At 46.1% G+C, this 17,444-nt stretch overlaps 1 protein-coding gene across 1 annotated transcript in view; it reads right to left on the bottom strand.

Annotated features, from left to right (window-relative positions):
* The window catches only part of TSPAN7 (tetraspanin 7), a 255,825-nt gene extending 254,400 nt beyond the window's left edge, over positions 1-1,425 (bottom strand). The window contains exon 1 of the mRNA XM_082245443.1: positions 1,218-1,425. Within this exon, the coding sequence (XP_082101569.1) occupies positions 1,218-1,298 (81 nt within the window). The 5' untranslated portion in view covers positions 1,299-1,425. The remainder of the gene's footprint in view (positions 1-1,217) is intronic.
* Positions 1,426-17,444: the final 16,019 nt, after the last annotated feature.

The following is a 17,444-nucleotide window of genomic DNA, read 5'->3' as shown; positions in this document are numbered from 1 at the left end:
GTATACAATGGTCCCAATAATGAAGATTTTATAATGTGATCAGGGATAGGGTGTGCAGAGGAGGGTTAATCTCTCCTGGTTATCTATCTGGAAGTCTGATCATGTATACAATGATCCCAATAATGAAGATTCTTTAATGTGAACAGGGTGTGCAGAGGAGGGTTAATCTCTCCTGGTAATCTTTTAGGAAGACAGGTATACAATGATCCCAATAATGAAGATTTTTATAATGTGATGGGGACAGGGTGTGCAGAGAAAGGGTTAATCTCTCAGGGAGACAGGTCATGTATACAATGATCCCAATGAAGATTCTAGAATGTGATCAGGGACAGGGTGTGCAGAGGAAGGGTTAATCTCTCAGGGAGACAGGTCATGTATACAATGATCCCAATGAAGATTCTAGAATGTGATCAGGGACAGGGTGTGCAGAGGAAGGGTTAATCTCTCCTGGTAATCGATCAGGGAGACAGGACCAGGTATACAATGATCCCAATAATGAAGATTCTATGATGTGATCGGGGACAGGGTGTGCAGAGGAAGGGTTAATCTCTCCTGGTAATCGATCAGGGAGACAGGACATGTATACAATGATCCCAATAATGAATATGTGATCGGGGACAGGGTGTGCAGAGGAAGGGTTAATCTCTCCTGGTAATCGATCAGGGAGACAGGACAGGTATACAATGATCCCAATAATGAATATGTGATCGGGGACAGGGTGTGCAGAGGAAGGGTTAATCTCTCCTGGTAATCGATCAGGGAGACAGGACATGTATACAATGATCCCAATAATGAATATGTGATCGGGGACAGGGTGTGCAGGGCTCACTCAGTGATGATTGCTATGTATATGGGATTTATATAGCCGGGTGTTTCTCTATACAATGACTCTGCTGTCAGGTAGACGTGATCGGACAGCCAATGATCTTAGTGCGCCCACTGCCAGGCACTGATTTCCCCGAGATGGAATGGGAGCCCGGGCTCTCATGTGTCCCATCATGTCCCCGGACTGTCACAACAAGCCGCTGTCATTTTGCGCAGTAAACACCATGAGAGCAATGCAGAAGGAATGGAGGGGAGACGGATGCAAAGGGGAGGGATGAAGAGCCCAGAAAATCGAGGCGATTAATAGTGATCTGTGGACATCTGACCCCCCCTAATCCGGTGTCCCCATCTCCGGTGACACTCATCATCACCCCCAGCCCGGAGCCACTCACCCAGAAGACGAAGGAGTAGATAATCAGGAGGGTTTTCAGACACGTTATAACTGGCTTGGTCTCCATTCTCCTTGATGCCATGCTACTGAGATCCGGTAGCCGGGTGTTACTGTTGCTGCTCACAGCCCCTCCTGCTTGCAGTTTATCCCCAATCCGCAAGAGGAGAGACAGGCAATGGAATCACCTCCCCAGTAAGATGTATTATATGGAGGGCGGCATCCCCAGCATCCCTCTACCTGTGCATGAGCCTGGCCCCGCCCTCCTGTCACTGGGCTGTCACCGGGCTCTGCGCATTACTGCTCTGTGCATCGGCTGATCGGATTAGATCCCTACTTCAACTTCCAGTGATCACCAGCTACAGCCGATCCTGGGGGGATCAACACAGCGTCTGATTCTCCATTCACATCTGTCCGTATCACGCTCTATTCTCTATGACGTCTTCTCTCCTTTCTCTATGACGTCTTCTCTCCTACAGTAAAAAAAGGGAGGATGACTTCACCCTCTACCTGCGCACTCTGGATGAATCCAATAAAAATGAATGAACTCACCATTCTATGCAAACTCAAATAAAGCAATACTTGTCAAAATATAAGTTATAAAATAATTTAATAATAAATAATACATTTATGGAATTTATATTTTGTGAAGCAGCTGGTTATAAGGCGATGCAAACCTAAAATGTGTAAATAATAGAAAAAAACGCACTCCCTTTAAAAATAACACAAGTGCAAATTGTCCGTATTATACCAAAAGTGCTGGAAAACGTGCAAAGAACGACAATTCAGAGATGTTCTCTGGTTCCTCTATGCAATAATTCGTATTTAGTGCTGTCTTCCACTGCTACCATCAGAAAAAAATTCCTACTCACCAGACTCAAACATATAAAGTGCATATAAGATATGTTGGGAGATCCAGTCTCCTATAACTTATGCTCCCCACTGGCGATCCACTCCAATCAGATAAAAACTCCAAGAGTGTTAGGCCAATTCACACGCGCTTTCTGATCAGGTCCGCCTGTCAGTTTTTCAGGTGGACCTGATCGGATGCTCTAAGTATCTCTATGAAGCAGCGGATGTCAGCGATGACATGTCCCCTGACACCCACTGCTATCCAATCCAATGTGGTCCGTGCAATCCAGACGGATGGAAACCCTATTTTCCATCCATCTGGAGGATCGGATACAGGGGCGTACCTAGACCATTTGGCACCCGGGGCGGATCCTATATCTGGCAAACCCCCCCCCCCCCCCACGGCGTGCAGGCGCCGAACCGCACATTGACGTGTAGCGCCTCCACGCACTGCAGCCCGGAACCCTAAAGAATCCTCCCCCCGGGGACCAGGCCCCTCCTCCTCTGCAAAAAACGGCAACGATTGACCTGAGGCGCCAGACAGAAATACTGCCAGTGGTGCCACTAGGGTTGGTGTCACCTGGTGCAATAAACCATGGTGTCACTCCCCCCCCCCCCCCCCCAAAAAAACAAAACATTATTTTACTGTTTTCTGAAAGCGCGCCAAAGATGCAGCATGCAGGACTTTTGGTGTGCTTTCAGAAAATGCAGAAAAAAAACGCACAACCTAAAAAATCTATAAGACTGCAGTAATAACTGCGAGTAGAATTTAGGAAGACCCCTTTTACATTACACAGTCCCTGGACCCCTTTACATTACACAGCCCCTGGACCCCTTTACATTACACATCCCCCCCATTGGAACCCTTTACATTACACAGCCCCCATCCCCCATCCCCCATCGAACCCTTTACATTACGCAGCTCCCACCCCCCATGGAACCCTTTAAATTACACAGCCCCCACCCCCCTCATGGAACCCTTTATGTTACACAGCCCCACCCCCCATAGAACCTTTTACATTATACAGCCCCCGTCCCCATAGAACCTTTCACATTACACAGTCCCCTCATGGAACCCTTTACATTACACAGCCCCCGCCCCCCCATAGAACCCTTTACATTATACAGCCCGTGCCCCCCCCCCCATAGAATCCTTTACATTACACAGTTTCCCCACCCCCCCAATGGAACCCTTTACATTACACAGCCCCCCCAATAGAACCCTTTACATTACATATCCCCTGCCCCCCCTGAATAGAACCCTTTACATTATACAGCCCCCCAATAGAACCCCTTTAAATTACACAGTCCCCCAATAGAACTCCTTTACAATACAAAGCCCCCACCAAAAGAACCCCTCTACAATACGAATCCCCCCCCCCAATAGAACCCCTTTACAATTCAAACCCCCCCAATAGAACCCCTCTACAATACAAACCCCCCCCCCCAGTAGAACCCCTTTACAATACAAACGCCCCCCCAATAGAACCCCTTTACAATACAAACCCCCCTTCCCAATAGAACCCCCCTTCCCAATAGAACCCCTCTACAATACAAGCCCCCCCAATAGAACCCCTTTACAAACCCCCCCCAATAGAACCCCTCTACCGTGCAGACCCCCCCCCCCCCCCAATATAACCACTTTACAACACAAGCGCCCCTCCTCCTCCTCCTACCTTATTTGGAGGAGAGCAGAGGAGGAGGAGCTGTTTTAAAGCAGAGAATGGGCGAGAGAAAGACTCACCGTCACACTCACGAGCCCTGAATACACAGCGGTCAGCGGGAACTGCCGAAGTTAACTGTGCTAGTTAATGAGCAGGTGATTGGTTGGTAGGCGGTCCTAGCAACCAATCGTCTTCTCATTAACTAGCACAGTTAACTCCGGCAGCGCCAGCTGTGTATTCAGGGCTCGTGAGTGATGGTGAGTCTCTCTCTCGCCCATTCTCTGAATAGTTCCTCTTCCTCCGCGCTCCTGTGTCAGTGAGCGGCGGAGGAAGTCCGGCGGCCGGCCCCGCGTGTCACCCTGGTGCTCCCTGACTCCCCCCTAATGTGTGGCACCCGGGGCGGACCGCCCCCTCCGCCCCCCCCCCCCCGTTGGTACACCCCTGATCGGATAGGATCAGATGAAAACAGACCGACGGTCTGTTCTCATCCGATCTCCCATAGAGGAGAGCGGGGATCTCACAGCTCAGTCTCTGCAAAGTAAGCGGAGACGGAGCTGTCATCCACCTGCTCAGTGGGGATTGGCGGATCGATCCCCGCTGAGCAAAACAGAGTCCTCCCATAGGCCCCTTTCACCCTTGCAGACCGTTCATTTCATCAGTTCAGTCATGTCAGTTTTTCATCTGTTTTTCATCAGTGCCCATCAGTTTTTTAATCAGCGGTCATCACAGTTTCTTTACATTCACTACCAATGCAAAAACAGGTGAAAAACTGACCATATGTCAGTTTACATCCATTTTTCGTCCAATCCGTTTTTTTTAAGAGCTTTGTTCAGTTATAAAAACAGATGGACAGATGCGGATGTAAACTAATGTAAATGGATCATCCATTTACATCCCTTTTTCTATAGAGATGCATTAATCTCCGTTTTTCATCCATGAACAGATGGATGAAAAACAAATGGACAGCATGTGTAAAAGGGGCCTTACACCATAAAGTCAGGGAAAAACAAAAGACCCTTCATAGTGTAGTAACTTAACAATCATTTATTTCTTCCACATAAATAAAAACACTTACAGAAGATGCAGTTAAGACAAGCATATCTCGTGTTGCAGGGACGCCGGTTTGCGCTCCATCTGCGTTACAAAATGGCAGAAGTGATGTGTCATGCTAGATCCCACCCTATGCGTTTCGTCAGCAGCGTCTGACATCATCAGGGTTCACATGGCCGGACACGTCCCTTCCTTATATTGATACTACTGCCATAACAGGATATCCAATCCACTGCACCGTTTAGGAGAGATTTACTGTATATGCAGCTGATGACATCACCAGCGCATGCGCTCTAAAGGAACAGCCACCTGGACCATTCCTTCAGATTCCTGTACCGTAAATGGCAGCCCGGCTGCCCCCCACCCCAAAGCACCTTGTCCCCATGAGGGTGGGGACACAGGCTTCTTCTTCACAACCCTGGGATGTGGTTGTGTGGGTCAGTGGACAGGGGGGCTTATCGGAATCTAGAAGCCCTCTTCCAGAAAGAGGGGCCCCGGATCCAGCCCCCCCCCCATGTAAATGAGTATGGGGTACATTGTACCCCTACCCATTCACCAATAAAAAGTAGTGTAGTAAAAAACAAGGGACAGTTTCCTTTATTAAAAATTAAGAATGTCCCCCCGTCATAGCTCCAACATGTCTTCTTTCTCCGGTTCCCCCACCAATGTCTTCTTCCTCTTGTTCCGCCGCCGATGTCTTCTCCCCCTGGTGAGGTCTTCTCCTTCCAGTGATATTTTCTCCCTCTGCCGATGTCTTCTTCCTCCACTGTCTTCTCCCCATGGTGATGTCTTCTCCTTCCAGTGATATTTTCTCCCTCTGCCGATGTCTTCTTCTTCCGGTGCCAACCCTCTAAAAATTATAAAACGGTCATACTCCGACGTTGGCTCCCTCTGTTGTGTCAGCTCCACTGTCTGCCAGTTCTTATATAGCCATGGGGCGTGGTCACCCAGTGATGTCACACCGAGAGAACCCGCCCCTTGTGACAGTACGTGACAGAACCCCCCCCCATTTTGAGGGCATGTGGCCTGGTATTGTTCAGGATTGAGGGGAGGGGTGTGCTGGTGCGCTCTTAACAGGCTCTTAGAGTCTGGTATGGATATGGAGGGGACCCCAATGCCAAAATTTTAAAAAGCAAATGGTGTGGAGTCCCCCCCAAAAACCATACCAGACCACTATCTGAGCAGTTGGCAAGCGGTTAAAGAGTAAAAAAAAAATGCATATAAACTGCATATGAAAACACATAAAAAACAAGGGTTTAAAAATGCAAAGTGTACTGCAAAACATGCCTGAAAAGGCAAATAGACGGACGCGCTTCCTGATTGGCCAGGAGGAGGATCCGTGTGACAATAGTGAATTTTCATTCGCTATTATCACACAATGGGTGGGCTCGGGACGCACTGCTCTGTGCCCCGGGTCCACCCTTTCCTGAAGCCTATTAGAGCCTCTGGCTCTAATCAGGTGACAAAGAAAAAAAATCCCATTGAACTCCATGCGTCTGGCGCCCCTGCATGCAGATTAGGGGGCCGGACACATGGATGGGGGGGCGGCGCCCCTGCGCCCTCAACACACCAGCCGCCACTGCAAATAGAACCTAGACTCAGGAGATATTTACTGTATCCATAGGTAAGCCTTAATATAGGCATACCTATAGGTAAAAATCAAGCAAGGAAGTTTGCTCCAGTTTTTATGCTGAAAAGAAACCCTTGCGCTCTGTGTGGAAACTGTGGTCTTTTTGCAGTGTTCCAACACGCCTCTTCTGTGCCAAACCTAGAGCTCACCAATCACGGGAGCATGACCGTTGCTGATTGCAGCGTTAAAGGTGTAGGCCATGCATGTACCTCATGAAACCTGACTGGAAAACTCTTAGGACATTGCTAAGGATGTTGCTAAAAAAGCCTGGCCTAGCTGTTACTGTTCACCTTCACCATCATAGGAGTCAGCTCTCAAATGCTGAGCTCAGTCAGAGCTACTATATCAAAAGAGAGAGAGAGCGTGTGAGGGGATTTGAATCCGAGAAAGAGCTCACTCCTGTGATGGTGGAGGTGAGCAGTAACAGCTAGGTATCTCTTAGCAATGTCCTTAGTAACATCCTATGCGTATTCAGGCTTCATGAGGTAAGTAAACGGCCTACATCTAGAGAAAGGGCATTATTCCACCTTGGTCAAAGCTGCACAGCTTGTTTTTTTATCTACAGACTTCTCTGTGTACATAGTTTTGGTAAATGTGAACTATGCCTTTAAAGTGATAATAACCGGTTCCGGACCGCCCACCGCCGATTTACTGCGGCAGGGCGGCCCTCCTGTGTGAAACAACATAGGTCTACGTCGGTCGTGGGCCTGCAGCTAGGGGGCGACTCCGATGCACGCCTCACACCCCGCTGAGAGAGAAGGATGGTCAGCTGTTGTAAACACAGCTGCAGCTGACCGTTCTTCTCTCTGGAATGATCACAGAGCTCCTGCGATCCTTCTATATAGGATCACAGGTCTCTGTGTTCATTTCACAAGCCCAACCCCCATACAGTTAGAAACACGACCCTAGGGACACATTTAACCCCTTGATCACCCACCATGTTAACCCCTTCCCTGCCAGTGTCATTATTACAGTAACGGTGCATATTTTTAGCACTGATTACTGTAGTAATGTCACTGGTCCCCCCCAAAATTGTCAAAAATGTCAGTCAGGGGTCCAATCTGTCTGCCGCAATGTCACAGTCCCGCTAAGAATCGCAGATCTTCGCCATTACTAGTAACAAAAAAAACAATAATGACAAATCTTTCCCACAGTTAGTAAACGCTATAACTTTTTCGCAAACCAATCAAAATACGCTTATTGCGTTTTCTTTTTTTTTTTTTTTTACCAAAAATATGTAGCAGAAAACAAATTGGCCTAAACTGTTAAAAAATTTTGTTATATGAATAAAGCCGGCACACGAAAAGGCTTCTTCCAAGTAAAATTCTTTATTCCAACATGGATAGCGGTGACAACATGACCAAAGCTGACGCGTTTCGGCTTTACGCCTTCCTCATGTTAAAAAATTTTGATTTTTACATTTTCTGGGAATGTTATATAGCAGAAAGTAAAAAATATTGTTTTTTTTTTTTTTTTTTTTTGTTTATAGCCCAAAAAATAAAAATCGCAGAGGTGATCAAATACCACCAAAAGAAAGCTATATTTGTGGGAAAAAAGGACATCAATTTTATTTGGGTACAGCGTCGCACAACGTTAAAATAACGCAGTGCCGAATCGCAAAATATGGCCTGGTCATTAAGGGGGAACATCTTCCGGTCCAGAACTGGTTAAAGCCATGTGTTTTTGTAAAATGAGCTGCTGAAGGCAGGATTTACATGCTCTTGCTGTTTTTTATTTCTTTCCAAATTTCTCCTCTGTGCTTGCTCCTCATACGGTACCCCGGCCAGGCTGACATAACACATATATATACAAAAAAAGAAAAAATTGTCTTTAAAATCGCTTTAGCCCCCCCGTTCACATTGGAGCGATTTGACAGATCAAAGTCAGATCAAGTTGCATCCTATTGACAATAGACTTTGCGTTGCCACATCAATTTTAGAAGTAGTACATGCACTAATTTTAGCGATTTTCGGGTGCAACTTCAATAGACATCTGTGCATGAAGCCGCACGGACGTCTTCAAAGTCGCACTGGAATGCTTCTTTGAAATTGTGCGATTTCAAGTGAAATGGCATGATTTCAAATCCGCACTCAATGTGAACGGGGGCTTAAAGTTGAACTCTGGCCAAAAACTATGTTTGAACTCTGTCAAAGCTGGGCTTATTTGCATTTAGAGGATATTTCTAAATGTCATGATCTTTAAATAGTGCCATTCAAACTGTGCATTTACCAGCATTTAGCAGCATGTGTAAACCTGCTGTGTATCAGGAACATCTGAACACAGGAAAAAGTGATCTGGGAGGCAATAAAGTTGTTTATCCTTCCCGTATCATTTCTGCCTGTGTGAATGAGGCCTAAACATAAGTTACTTCTAATGTAGTGTGCCCATCTCTGGCTGCTTCAGTATTTGTTAAAAAGGACCTTCACCCTAGAAAGAAAAAAATGAATAGCATTCTTATCTATACTGATGCGACTTCAGTGAGACCACATAGATGTCTATGGGACCTAGTCACACTGAAAGTTGCACAAAAATAGAGCAGAAACTATTTTACTTTTTATGTCGCTGAGACTTGTGTCATGGCATTTAAAGTGTCACTATAACCACATAATAAAAGACTATTAATAAATGCTGTATTACATGCTTTTTATTCTCACTCAGTCACTGAGAATTATTTTCTGTACTCTGCCAAAAACCTGGTTGATCCTGCTGCTCTCCATCTCTACCTTCTGTCCATGTCCCCAATTCAGCTAGGGATTTTGCAGATGTGGTGGCAACTCTGCACATGCTCAGTTTTTTCATTGAGTTTCTAGGCTGAGCATTTCCTCTTTATCCCATCTGAGCAGCCCATGTGATTATAGAGTCACTCATGCATATACACAGTGGTAAATGACAGCCCACTCCCTTCCTCCTCCTCCTCCATGGCCACTAACCAGCTAAACACAATGAGGGTGGGATATTACATGTAGATTGATAGAAACTTCACCTCCCTGTTATACTTAAAGCGGAGTTCCACCCCAAAGTGGAACTTCCGCTTTAAGGGCTCCTGACCTCCTGACATGCCACATTTGGCATGTCTTTTTTTTTTTTTGGGGGGGGGGGAGCGGGTATCTAGACGGTTCCTGCTTCCACTTGGGCCACCTAGGAGGCTTGAGCGGAAGTTCTCCTCTCCCCCTCCTTCCCTGCAATCTTTTGGGACATGTCACAGGTTCCCAGAAGATTGCCCAGCCATTCATGACGCGCAGCACGACTCGCGCATGCGCAGTGCACGCCCGGCTGTGAACCTGCAAGCTGTCACAGCCGGGTGCCCACACTAGTGATGCCGCGGAGGGGAAGATAACTGAGGCTTCGGGGGCTGCATCGCTAGACCGTGGGACAGGTGAGTGTGTGTTTATTTTTAAAGCTACACTTTTTGTAGCTGCTGACTTTTACTAAACACAAAAACGGCTAGAGGGGGCGTGATGCAGCCTATGACTGGCAGAAATCTGCCCCCACACTCTGTTATTGCCAAAAAATAATGAGGATTTGATTTCAAATATATATTTGTATGACAATTTAAAATAGTTTTTTCGATATTAATTATTTATTTTTACTCTGTATTCCAAAGGCTTTTTTTTCCCCTTTTTTGAGCATGTGACCAGCAGCAGGGGACTAGATGATCCTCCTGCTTATGTTTCCCTGCAGACAGGCTGGGAGAGAGCTGGGCCATGTGAAAGCTGTATATTGATTAGCAAAAAGAGACTTGGATTTTTTTTTTATTAAATAATAAGACCGCATTCACATTGATCCGACTTGTCAGGCGACTTGTCAGCCTGACAAGTCGCGGTCCGTCAGCTCCCATTGAGTAGTACAGGACCCGTTCTAATAGGAGCGACACAAGTTGCTCCGACTTAGAAAAAGGTTCCTGTACTACTTCGGGGCGACCTGGAGGCGACTTGCATAGACATTCATTTTATGAAGTCCGTGCAAGTCGCACCGAAGTCGCGCTGCACGCGACTTCACAGGTCGCCCCCTAAGTCGGAGCGACCTAATGTGAACGGAGTGTTACAGTGCCACCATCCAAATACAGAAATAGAAGGGACAATGTAACTTAAACAGTGTGTGTTTAGTATCACTTTAAGACGCACACATTGAAATACATGGGATGCGAATTGTCATGTGACACACGTCGCATAGGTGTGAACCAGGACTCACTAAAAAACACACACATTCGTTATTTATCACCTGGTGTAAAAAGTATTACAATGAGGGTTAATCTGCACTGGCCAGTAAATGAAAAGTATACAATGTATCAGTGTGAAAATGTTCTGCCCTGAGCTCAGGAATAAATTTATATTGTAACATTTCACCCGAGGGAGATCATTATGTGAATAAAAGCATGCTAGAATGTTTTCACAGTTGCACAATATTTCTGCCTGCCTTCATTTACAGAACAATCTTCCTCTGGTGTGCTGTTGCCACATAAAAAAAAAAAAAAAAAATTCAGAAAAAAAAAAAACACTACTAATTTTAGGTACTGAAAATAGAAAAACATAAATGTTTTTATTTGTTAAATAACACATGTTTTTTAGTGAATTTAATACTTTTTAAGATAAATACCGCATGAGTTATTTTACTTGAAAAAATCATGCAGTATTTGTCTCCTAGTGAATTGACCCCTGTTGTTGTTTTACGCATTACTAAAATATTGGCTGCCTACAACAGGTGATAAATAACAAATGTGTGTGTGTTGTTAGTGAATTGACATTAATGATTCGTACCCCCTTTATTTTTTTATTTACCTCACATTTGATATTTTACTTTGATGACCTGCCTCTTTTATTATTTGATGTGATATTAGTCACGTGACCTTCATATCACATTCGGAATCCATTAGTGAATTGACCCCATTTTTATAGCTGGGACCTTGCTAGAACTGACCCAGCAGTACTGGAATTTAGCTCCAGTTGCCAGATCATTACTGGTTACCAATCATAGGCAGCCAAGGCACTGGTTGTATGCAGTGTGTATGTATTTTGCATGTATCTGTATGCAGCAGAAGAGTGTATGTATGTTGCTTGTTGCCTGTATGTTGTATGCATGTTAATGCATTGTGTATGTGTGTGCATAGGTGGTACTGCTGTGCTATAAGAGGGTGGTAAAAGAATCACAGAGGATGTTAATTGCTGGGCCTGTATATAGTTCAGACTCCTAAACTGTGCATTACCCACTCCTTACCCCCACATGTTGTACATTACACACCTTACCTCTGCACTGTGCACATTACCCAACACAGACCCATACACTATAAACATGATGAAAACCAGAGCCCTGCACTATGTATGTTACCTAACCTAGAGCCCTGCACTATGAATTTTTCCCAACCTAGAGCCCTGCACTATATGTATGTTACCCAACCTAAAGCCCTGCACTATATGTATGTTACCCATATAGCCAGCAGCGCTGATCAGTAAATTCTGATGCCAGGGAAGTCTCCAGCTGTCAGAATACAAAGGCTCAGCAGTGAGAGTTTCCCCCATCCTCTTTCAATGTGTACATTGGGAATTAAGTCATTTTTTTTTTTTTCATTCAACCAGCTGGTTGAATGAAAAAAAAAAAAAGACTCCTCCATGAGCTGCTTTGATCAGCTGGATTCAAATACCATCTCTATGCTGATGGCTTCAGTCTCCTTGAGTGCCACTAATTTACTAACTGACACATATCACACCACTGTGTAAAACGAAATCTTTCTAAAACCGAGTTCCTTAAATTTCAACTGGGGAGTTATTAGAGGGCCTCACATTAATTTAGTTTTTAAAAATGTATGTTGCGTTACTACGTGGTAAAACGTATGTCTTACCATGTGTTACCGCAAAGCATGGTATCCTGTGCACAGCTGTGTGTGTTGTGATTCCAATCGTTTTGAATGACATGCAAACTCACTGTTACAGTAGTGGGAAACGCACCATAACTGCAGCACAGCATCACTAAGGAGATTGTACAGTGTATGGCCAGTTTGGGAAACATTTAATTTGATTGTCAAGTTAAATCATCTTATATCTGATAATCACATTTCCAACCACAGTTTCATACAACCTCGTGCAATTTTTATTAATACATCTTATGTGAGCCAGACACATATTTATCTTTCTGTTATGCTGTAACATGTATTGATCAGCCTCAGAAAAGTGGTGATGGTACACAGTGACATTCTATGGATTCTATGCAGAAAACTTTGGCTGTGAACAAATGGGAAGGTGGCCAGGTACATATTCTGTACCCAGCTCTACTGGGATAGGCAAAGAGATATTTATGTGTTTGGGCAGAAGATGACTTGTGACTGATGAGTGGTGTCAAGAGGGAGCTGGTGCCAGGCAGTGCAGGACAGCCAATTGTCTCTGCTGTCATTTAATTGGGATATTGGGGGGTCTGCTGAAATGCAGGGAGGAGCGAACTGATTGACAGGACCTGCTGATGTTCTCCTTGCTGACAGGGTTATTTAGCGAGCATTCTATCTCTTGAGGCATGTGCAATGAAAACAAGGGCTGAAGCAATGTTCTGCATTGTGCTAACATTGCCAGCTGCCAGTGCTAAAGCCCACTGGACCACTGGTTCTTAGCATGCTGTGCTCCAGACCTGATTAATGGTCTGGAGCCCAGCAGGCTGCATGCTGGGTGCTGTTGGGCTTCTTGTTGGGTACCAAGGCTTTAGATTGTAAGCTCTTACAAACAGGCCCTCTTACCCTCTTGTCTTGAATTGTATTGTAGCTGTATTGTCTCCCTTTTATGTTGTAAAGGGCTGTACAAACTGTTGAAGCTTTATAAGTCCTGTATATTAAAATGATAATAAGTGCACTTCCCCAGATTTTGGCCTTACTCTGGTTGTTTGGTTCTACTGAGGTTTCGGGACATTGTGAGAGTCCTTCTCCTTAAGCCCCGTACACACGTACTGATCGCCGGCCGAACGATTGGCCGTCTTTTGTCCAGGGCTGTCGTGTCTGTTGAAAACTGCAAAAGACTGCACACGAATTTTGTCGGCCAACAACAGCCGACTGCAGAAGTGATGTCATGTGATGGTTAACTTTCCTTGTCTTTTTTCTTTTCTGAGCATGCCCAGTCTTGCTAATCGGCTGTCTGTCGGCCGAAATCTGTACTGACTGGCGAACAATCGGCCGTTCTGATGACGGCCAACAAAAATTTTAATGCCTGCACACCCAATTCTGTTCGGCCGAAAATGCGCTGTCGGAAGCATCATACTAACAAGCCTACAATCGGCCAAACGGTCGTCGGCCGAATATTTACGGCCGACAATCGGTACGTGTGCACGGGGCTTTACTCTTTCCTTCCTCTCTTCTTTTCATTCTAGTTTGTCCGTTCTGGGTTCTTGTTTATTTTTTTTTTCTCGTTTTTGTTTATTAATTTTATGAGATATTTTGCACTAAGGCATTTAGGCTACCATGATGGTAAAGTATTGAATCTTTCTTCATATCTAAATGCTTGCTCGCTGTTAATTTTGAATTGCAATTACTTGCCCTACATTGCCTACCATTGATGTCCTTGTTGCTACTTTTATCCTGCTGGTTTGACCTCTTCCTATATTTTTGATGTTGTCTACTAGATTTCTTTCCGGTGTAGCATCATACAGGTAGGTGCCAGGAAAATGTATATTGGGCCTTGTCTGCCAACAGCAGGGCTATGATTTGTTTAGTTAGGGTGTCATGGTTTCCAGATGTGCTTGCTGAGAGGGAAGTATCCCCACTGGCTCCTGTGAGAAGACTTCCCATAGGGCAGTGGAGGAAGCCCAATCAGGGAACACATCCAAGCTTGTAACTACCCCAGAAGGCAGATTATGCTGCAAAGGATTCTGGGAGTGGGTATAAGTTAGGGGGAAGTGCGTGACACAATGTCTTTGGCGGGAGCAGAGTCCCAGGAAGGAGAGTATGGCTGTCACTCCTGTCTGGGGAAGCGGATATCTTGGGGTGTCGCCTGAGAATTTAGAGAGTGCTGAGTTGAGCTGAGGGGATCCGGTGTGCCGCGAGCCTGCAGAGAGAGAGAGAGAGAGGGAGAGGGGGGTCCAGTCCCAGGAAAGCCTACGCAGTTCGTGAGTGCTGAGGATTGCCCCTGGGGGTCTGCCTGAAGTCAAAGGGGACCACTCCGGAAGAGGTTCTGGGATCCAGTGTCAGCTAGCTGAAAAGGGGGTACCTAGGTTGAGGACCCTGAAGTTGCAGAGGGGGGTACATAGTCAGTGAGCCCCGAAGAGTCATGGTTAAAGGGGGCGCCTGCAGTTGGACCCTGAATTGTACAGAGTGTGCCAGTTGGAAGTTACAGCTTTACAGAATTCTACATTATACTACCTCAAGCCAGTGCAAGGCAGAGGGAAGTATTCAGTGACTTCTTTGCAGTATAGCGGTGTCGGTGGTTCTACAGTTCACAGTCCTGGATCTTCTGGACTTCAAGTCGAGGATTCAGCACTTCTATTGAGTTACAGAGTGTTCTCGGAGTTATTGAGCATTGGCTGGCGCCGGCTGGCGTCAAGGAAGTGCCACCGGGCATTTTTCAGGAACAAAGTCCCAAGTGTATCTAGTTGAAGCCTAAAGGAGTATCCCACTCATTCCCTTCTCCCATCCCCTTAAAATACAATAAAAACCACAAACAAAGATGCCGGAGTTGTCAATGCTTCAGTTCTCACCAGGGCCGCCATCAGGGGGGGACAGCCGATACACATGTAGGGGGCCCAAGCGCCTGGAGGGACCCGGCATCCATGAAGTGTGCAGGAGACAGTAGCCAGGGGACACATAAGGCAGGAGAAGCGCCGAAGGATAAGTGCATAGTAAGCACAGTAAACTAGCTGGCAGGGCTGGGACTCTGGAGATGTTATGAGGGAGGGACTTAAGAGCCTTTCAGCTACTCATTGGCTGAGGAGGTAACAGGAGGCAGGCTGATCCACCTCCTGCTGCCTCCTTAGCCAATGGGTACGCAGGGTGCACTGTCCATCACTGCACAGCCTGGTGCTTCCTCTGCTGATGGGATTGAAATCCTCTGCAAAAAAACCTGCTGCAGAGATCGAGGTAAGAGAGATTAAAAATAAATGTTTCCTACTGAAGCTGCTAGATTTAGTTAATTACAGTCACTGTCACAACCTTATTGCTGTCCTTTTAGCAGGGTGAAAGTAACTTTACACACATGTAGCATAGGTATTAGCTTTTGTCACCATGTTAAAAGGACAGCAGTATGGGTAGCATTACAGTGACTGTTATTAGTCCAGGTTCACTAAACTAGCCATTGCTCTGAAAAGCAATCCATGCAGATTGCTTTTCAGGTCCCTTTTTAACATGAGCCATCTGATCGGGTCTGCCTGTTCATTTTTCAGGCAGACCTGATCACACCCTCCATTCTCCTTTATGGAGTGGCAGATGTAAATGGGATTGATTCATATGAAATGCAGATTTAAACTATGTATGGGCAGGCTGAAGGTACCCAAGTTGATTGATCGATCACCTTGAGGACAACGTACAACCAGTCTGTCAGATTTTACATACGCTTATCGCTAGCAGCTCTTGTAGCTGCTAGCAATAATCACTGTGTTTTCCTGGCAGGGGCGGCACTGGGAGAACACAATGGCTCCGCAGGAGGGTTTCCCCTGTCTGTGTTGATGGGGGAATCAAGGCAAAATGTTTTTCCTGCAAGCCATGGGACAAAAACAAATGTTTTTTTAATTCTTCCATAATTTAGCCAAAATAGGAAAAAAAGATGTTTGCTTTTGTATATTCTTTATATTCTAAGTTTTATACATAACCAGAACATCTAACAAGGTTATATCATTATATCACTTCCTGTCTTGGTGTCACCGGGACAGGAAGTGAGGGAATCTCCCGGTGGGGATATAGCCAGCAATTGTTTCCTTGTATATATAAGATGGACATTATAAGGCAACAATTGCAAGCTATTTCCCCCACAGTGAGATTCCCCCACTTCCTGTTCTGGTGACACGAGGGGAAATCTCATGCCATGATTTAACCCTATTAGAAATTCTAGTTCCGTATCAAAAGTATACATAAAGTAAGCACTTTTTTTCCAAAGTGGCTAAATTATGGAGGAGTTAAAACTCCATAGTGTGATCCTGGGATATGACGCTATGCTCATACACTGCTGAATGTGTCTGTTCATTGTGTCTGTGCTGAATTATCCTGGATTCCTGAATTCCTGGAAGAGGAGGACATGGGATGGGGGGATGGGACTGGAAGAGGAAGAGGACATGGCATGGAGTAGAACATAGGATGGAGGACATGGGACTGGAGGAGGAGGAGGACATGGGACTGGAGGAGGAGGAGGACATGGGACTGGAGGAGGGGGAGGACATGGGACTGGAGGAGGAGGAGGAGGACATGGGACTGGAGGAGGACATGGGACTGGAGGAGGAGGAGGACGACCTGGGACTGGAGGAGCAACAGGGCATGGGATGGAGGAGGACATAGGATGAAGGAGATGGGACTGGAGGAGGAGGACATGTGACTGGAGGAGGAGGACATGGGATAGAGGACATGGGATGGAGGAGATGAGACTGGAGGAGGATAAGGACATGGGATTGAGGAGATGGGACTAGAGGAGGGGAAGGACATGGGATGGAGGGGAAGGAGGGCATGGGATGGAGAAGATGGGGCTGTAGGAGGAAGAGGACTTAGGATGGAGGAAATGGGACTGAAAGAGGCGAAGGAAATGGGATGGAGGAGGAGAAGGAGATGGGATGGAGGAAATGGGACAGAGAGGAATGATGTAGGATGGAGGAGATGGGACTGAATGAGGAGGAGAAGGACATGGGATCGGGGAGATGAGACTGGAGGAGGAGGACATGGAATTGGACTCAGTGGGACTGCCAGTGGGCGGGCTCAGGGGAATGTAGATGGTCAGGTCTAGGGATGGGGGAGATGGGGGGGACCAGGGGGCCCAGGCCTAAAACTGTGTAAGGGGCCCAAAAATTTCTGATGGCGGCCCTGGTTCTCACACCCAGGGTCGCAGCTCACATGGACTGGTGACAATGGCAGACCCATATCAGGCACAAT

Source organism: Pelophylax lessonae, assembly GCF_965119305.1.
Source record: "Pelophylax lessonae genome assembly, chromosome: 2".
NCBI lineage: Eukaryota > Metazoa > Chordata > Amphibia > Anura > Ranidae > Pelophylax > Pelophylax lessonae.
Note: the sequence above shows the minus strand (reverse complement) of the source record. Positions and strands in the feature narration are given on the sequence as shown.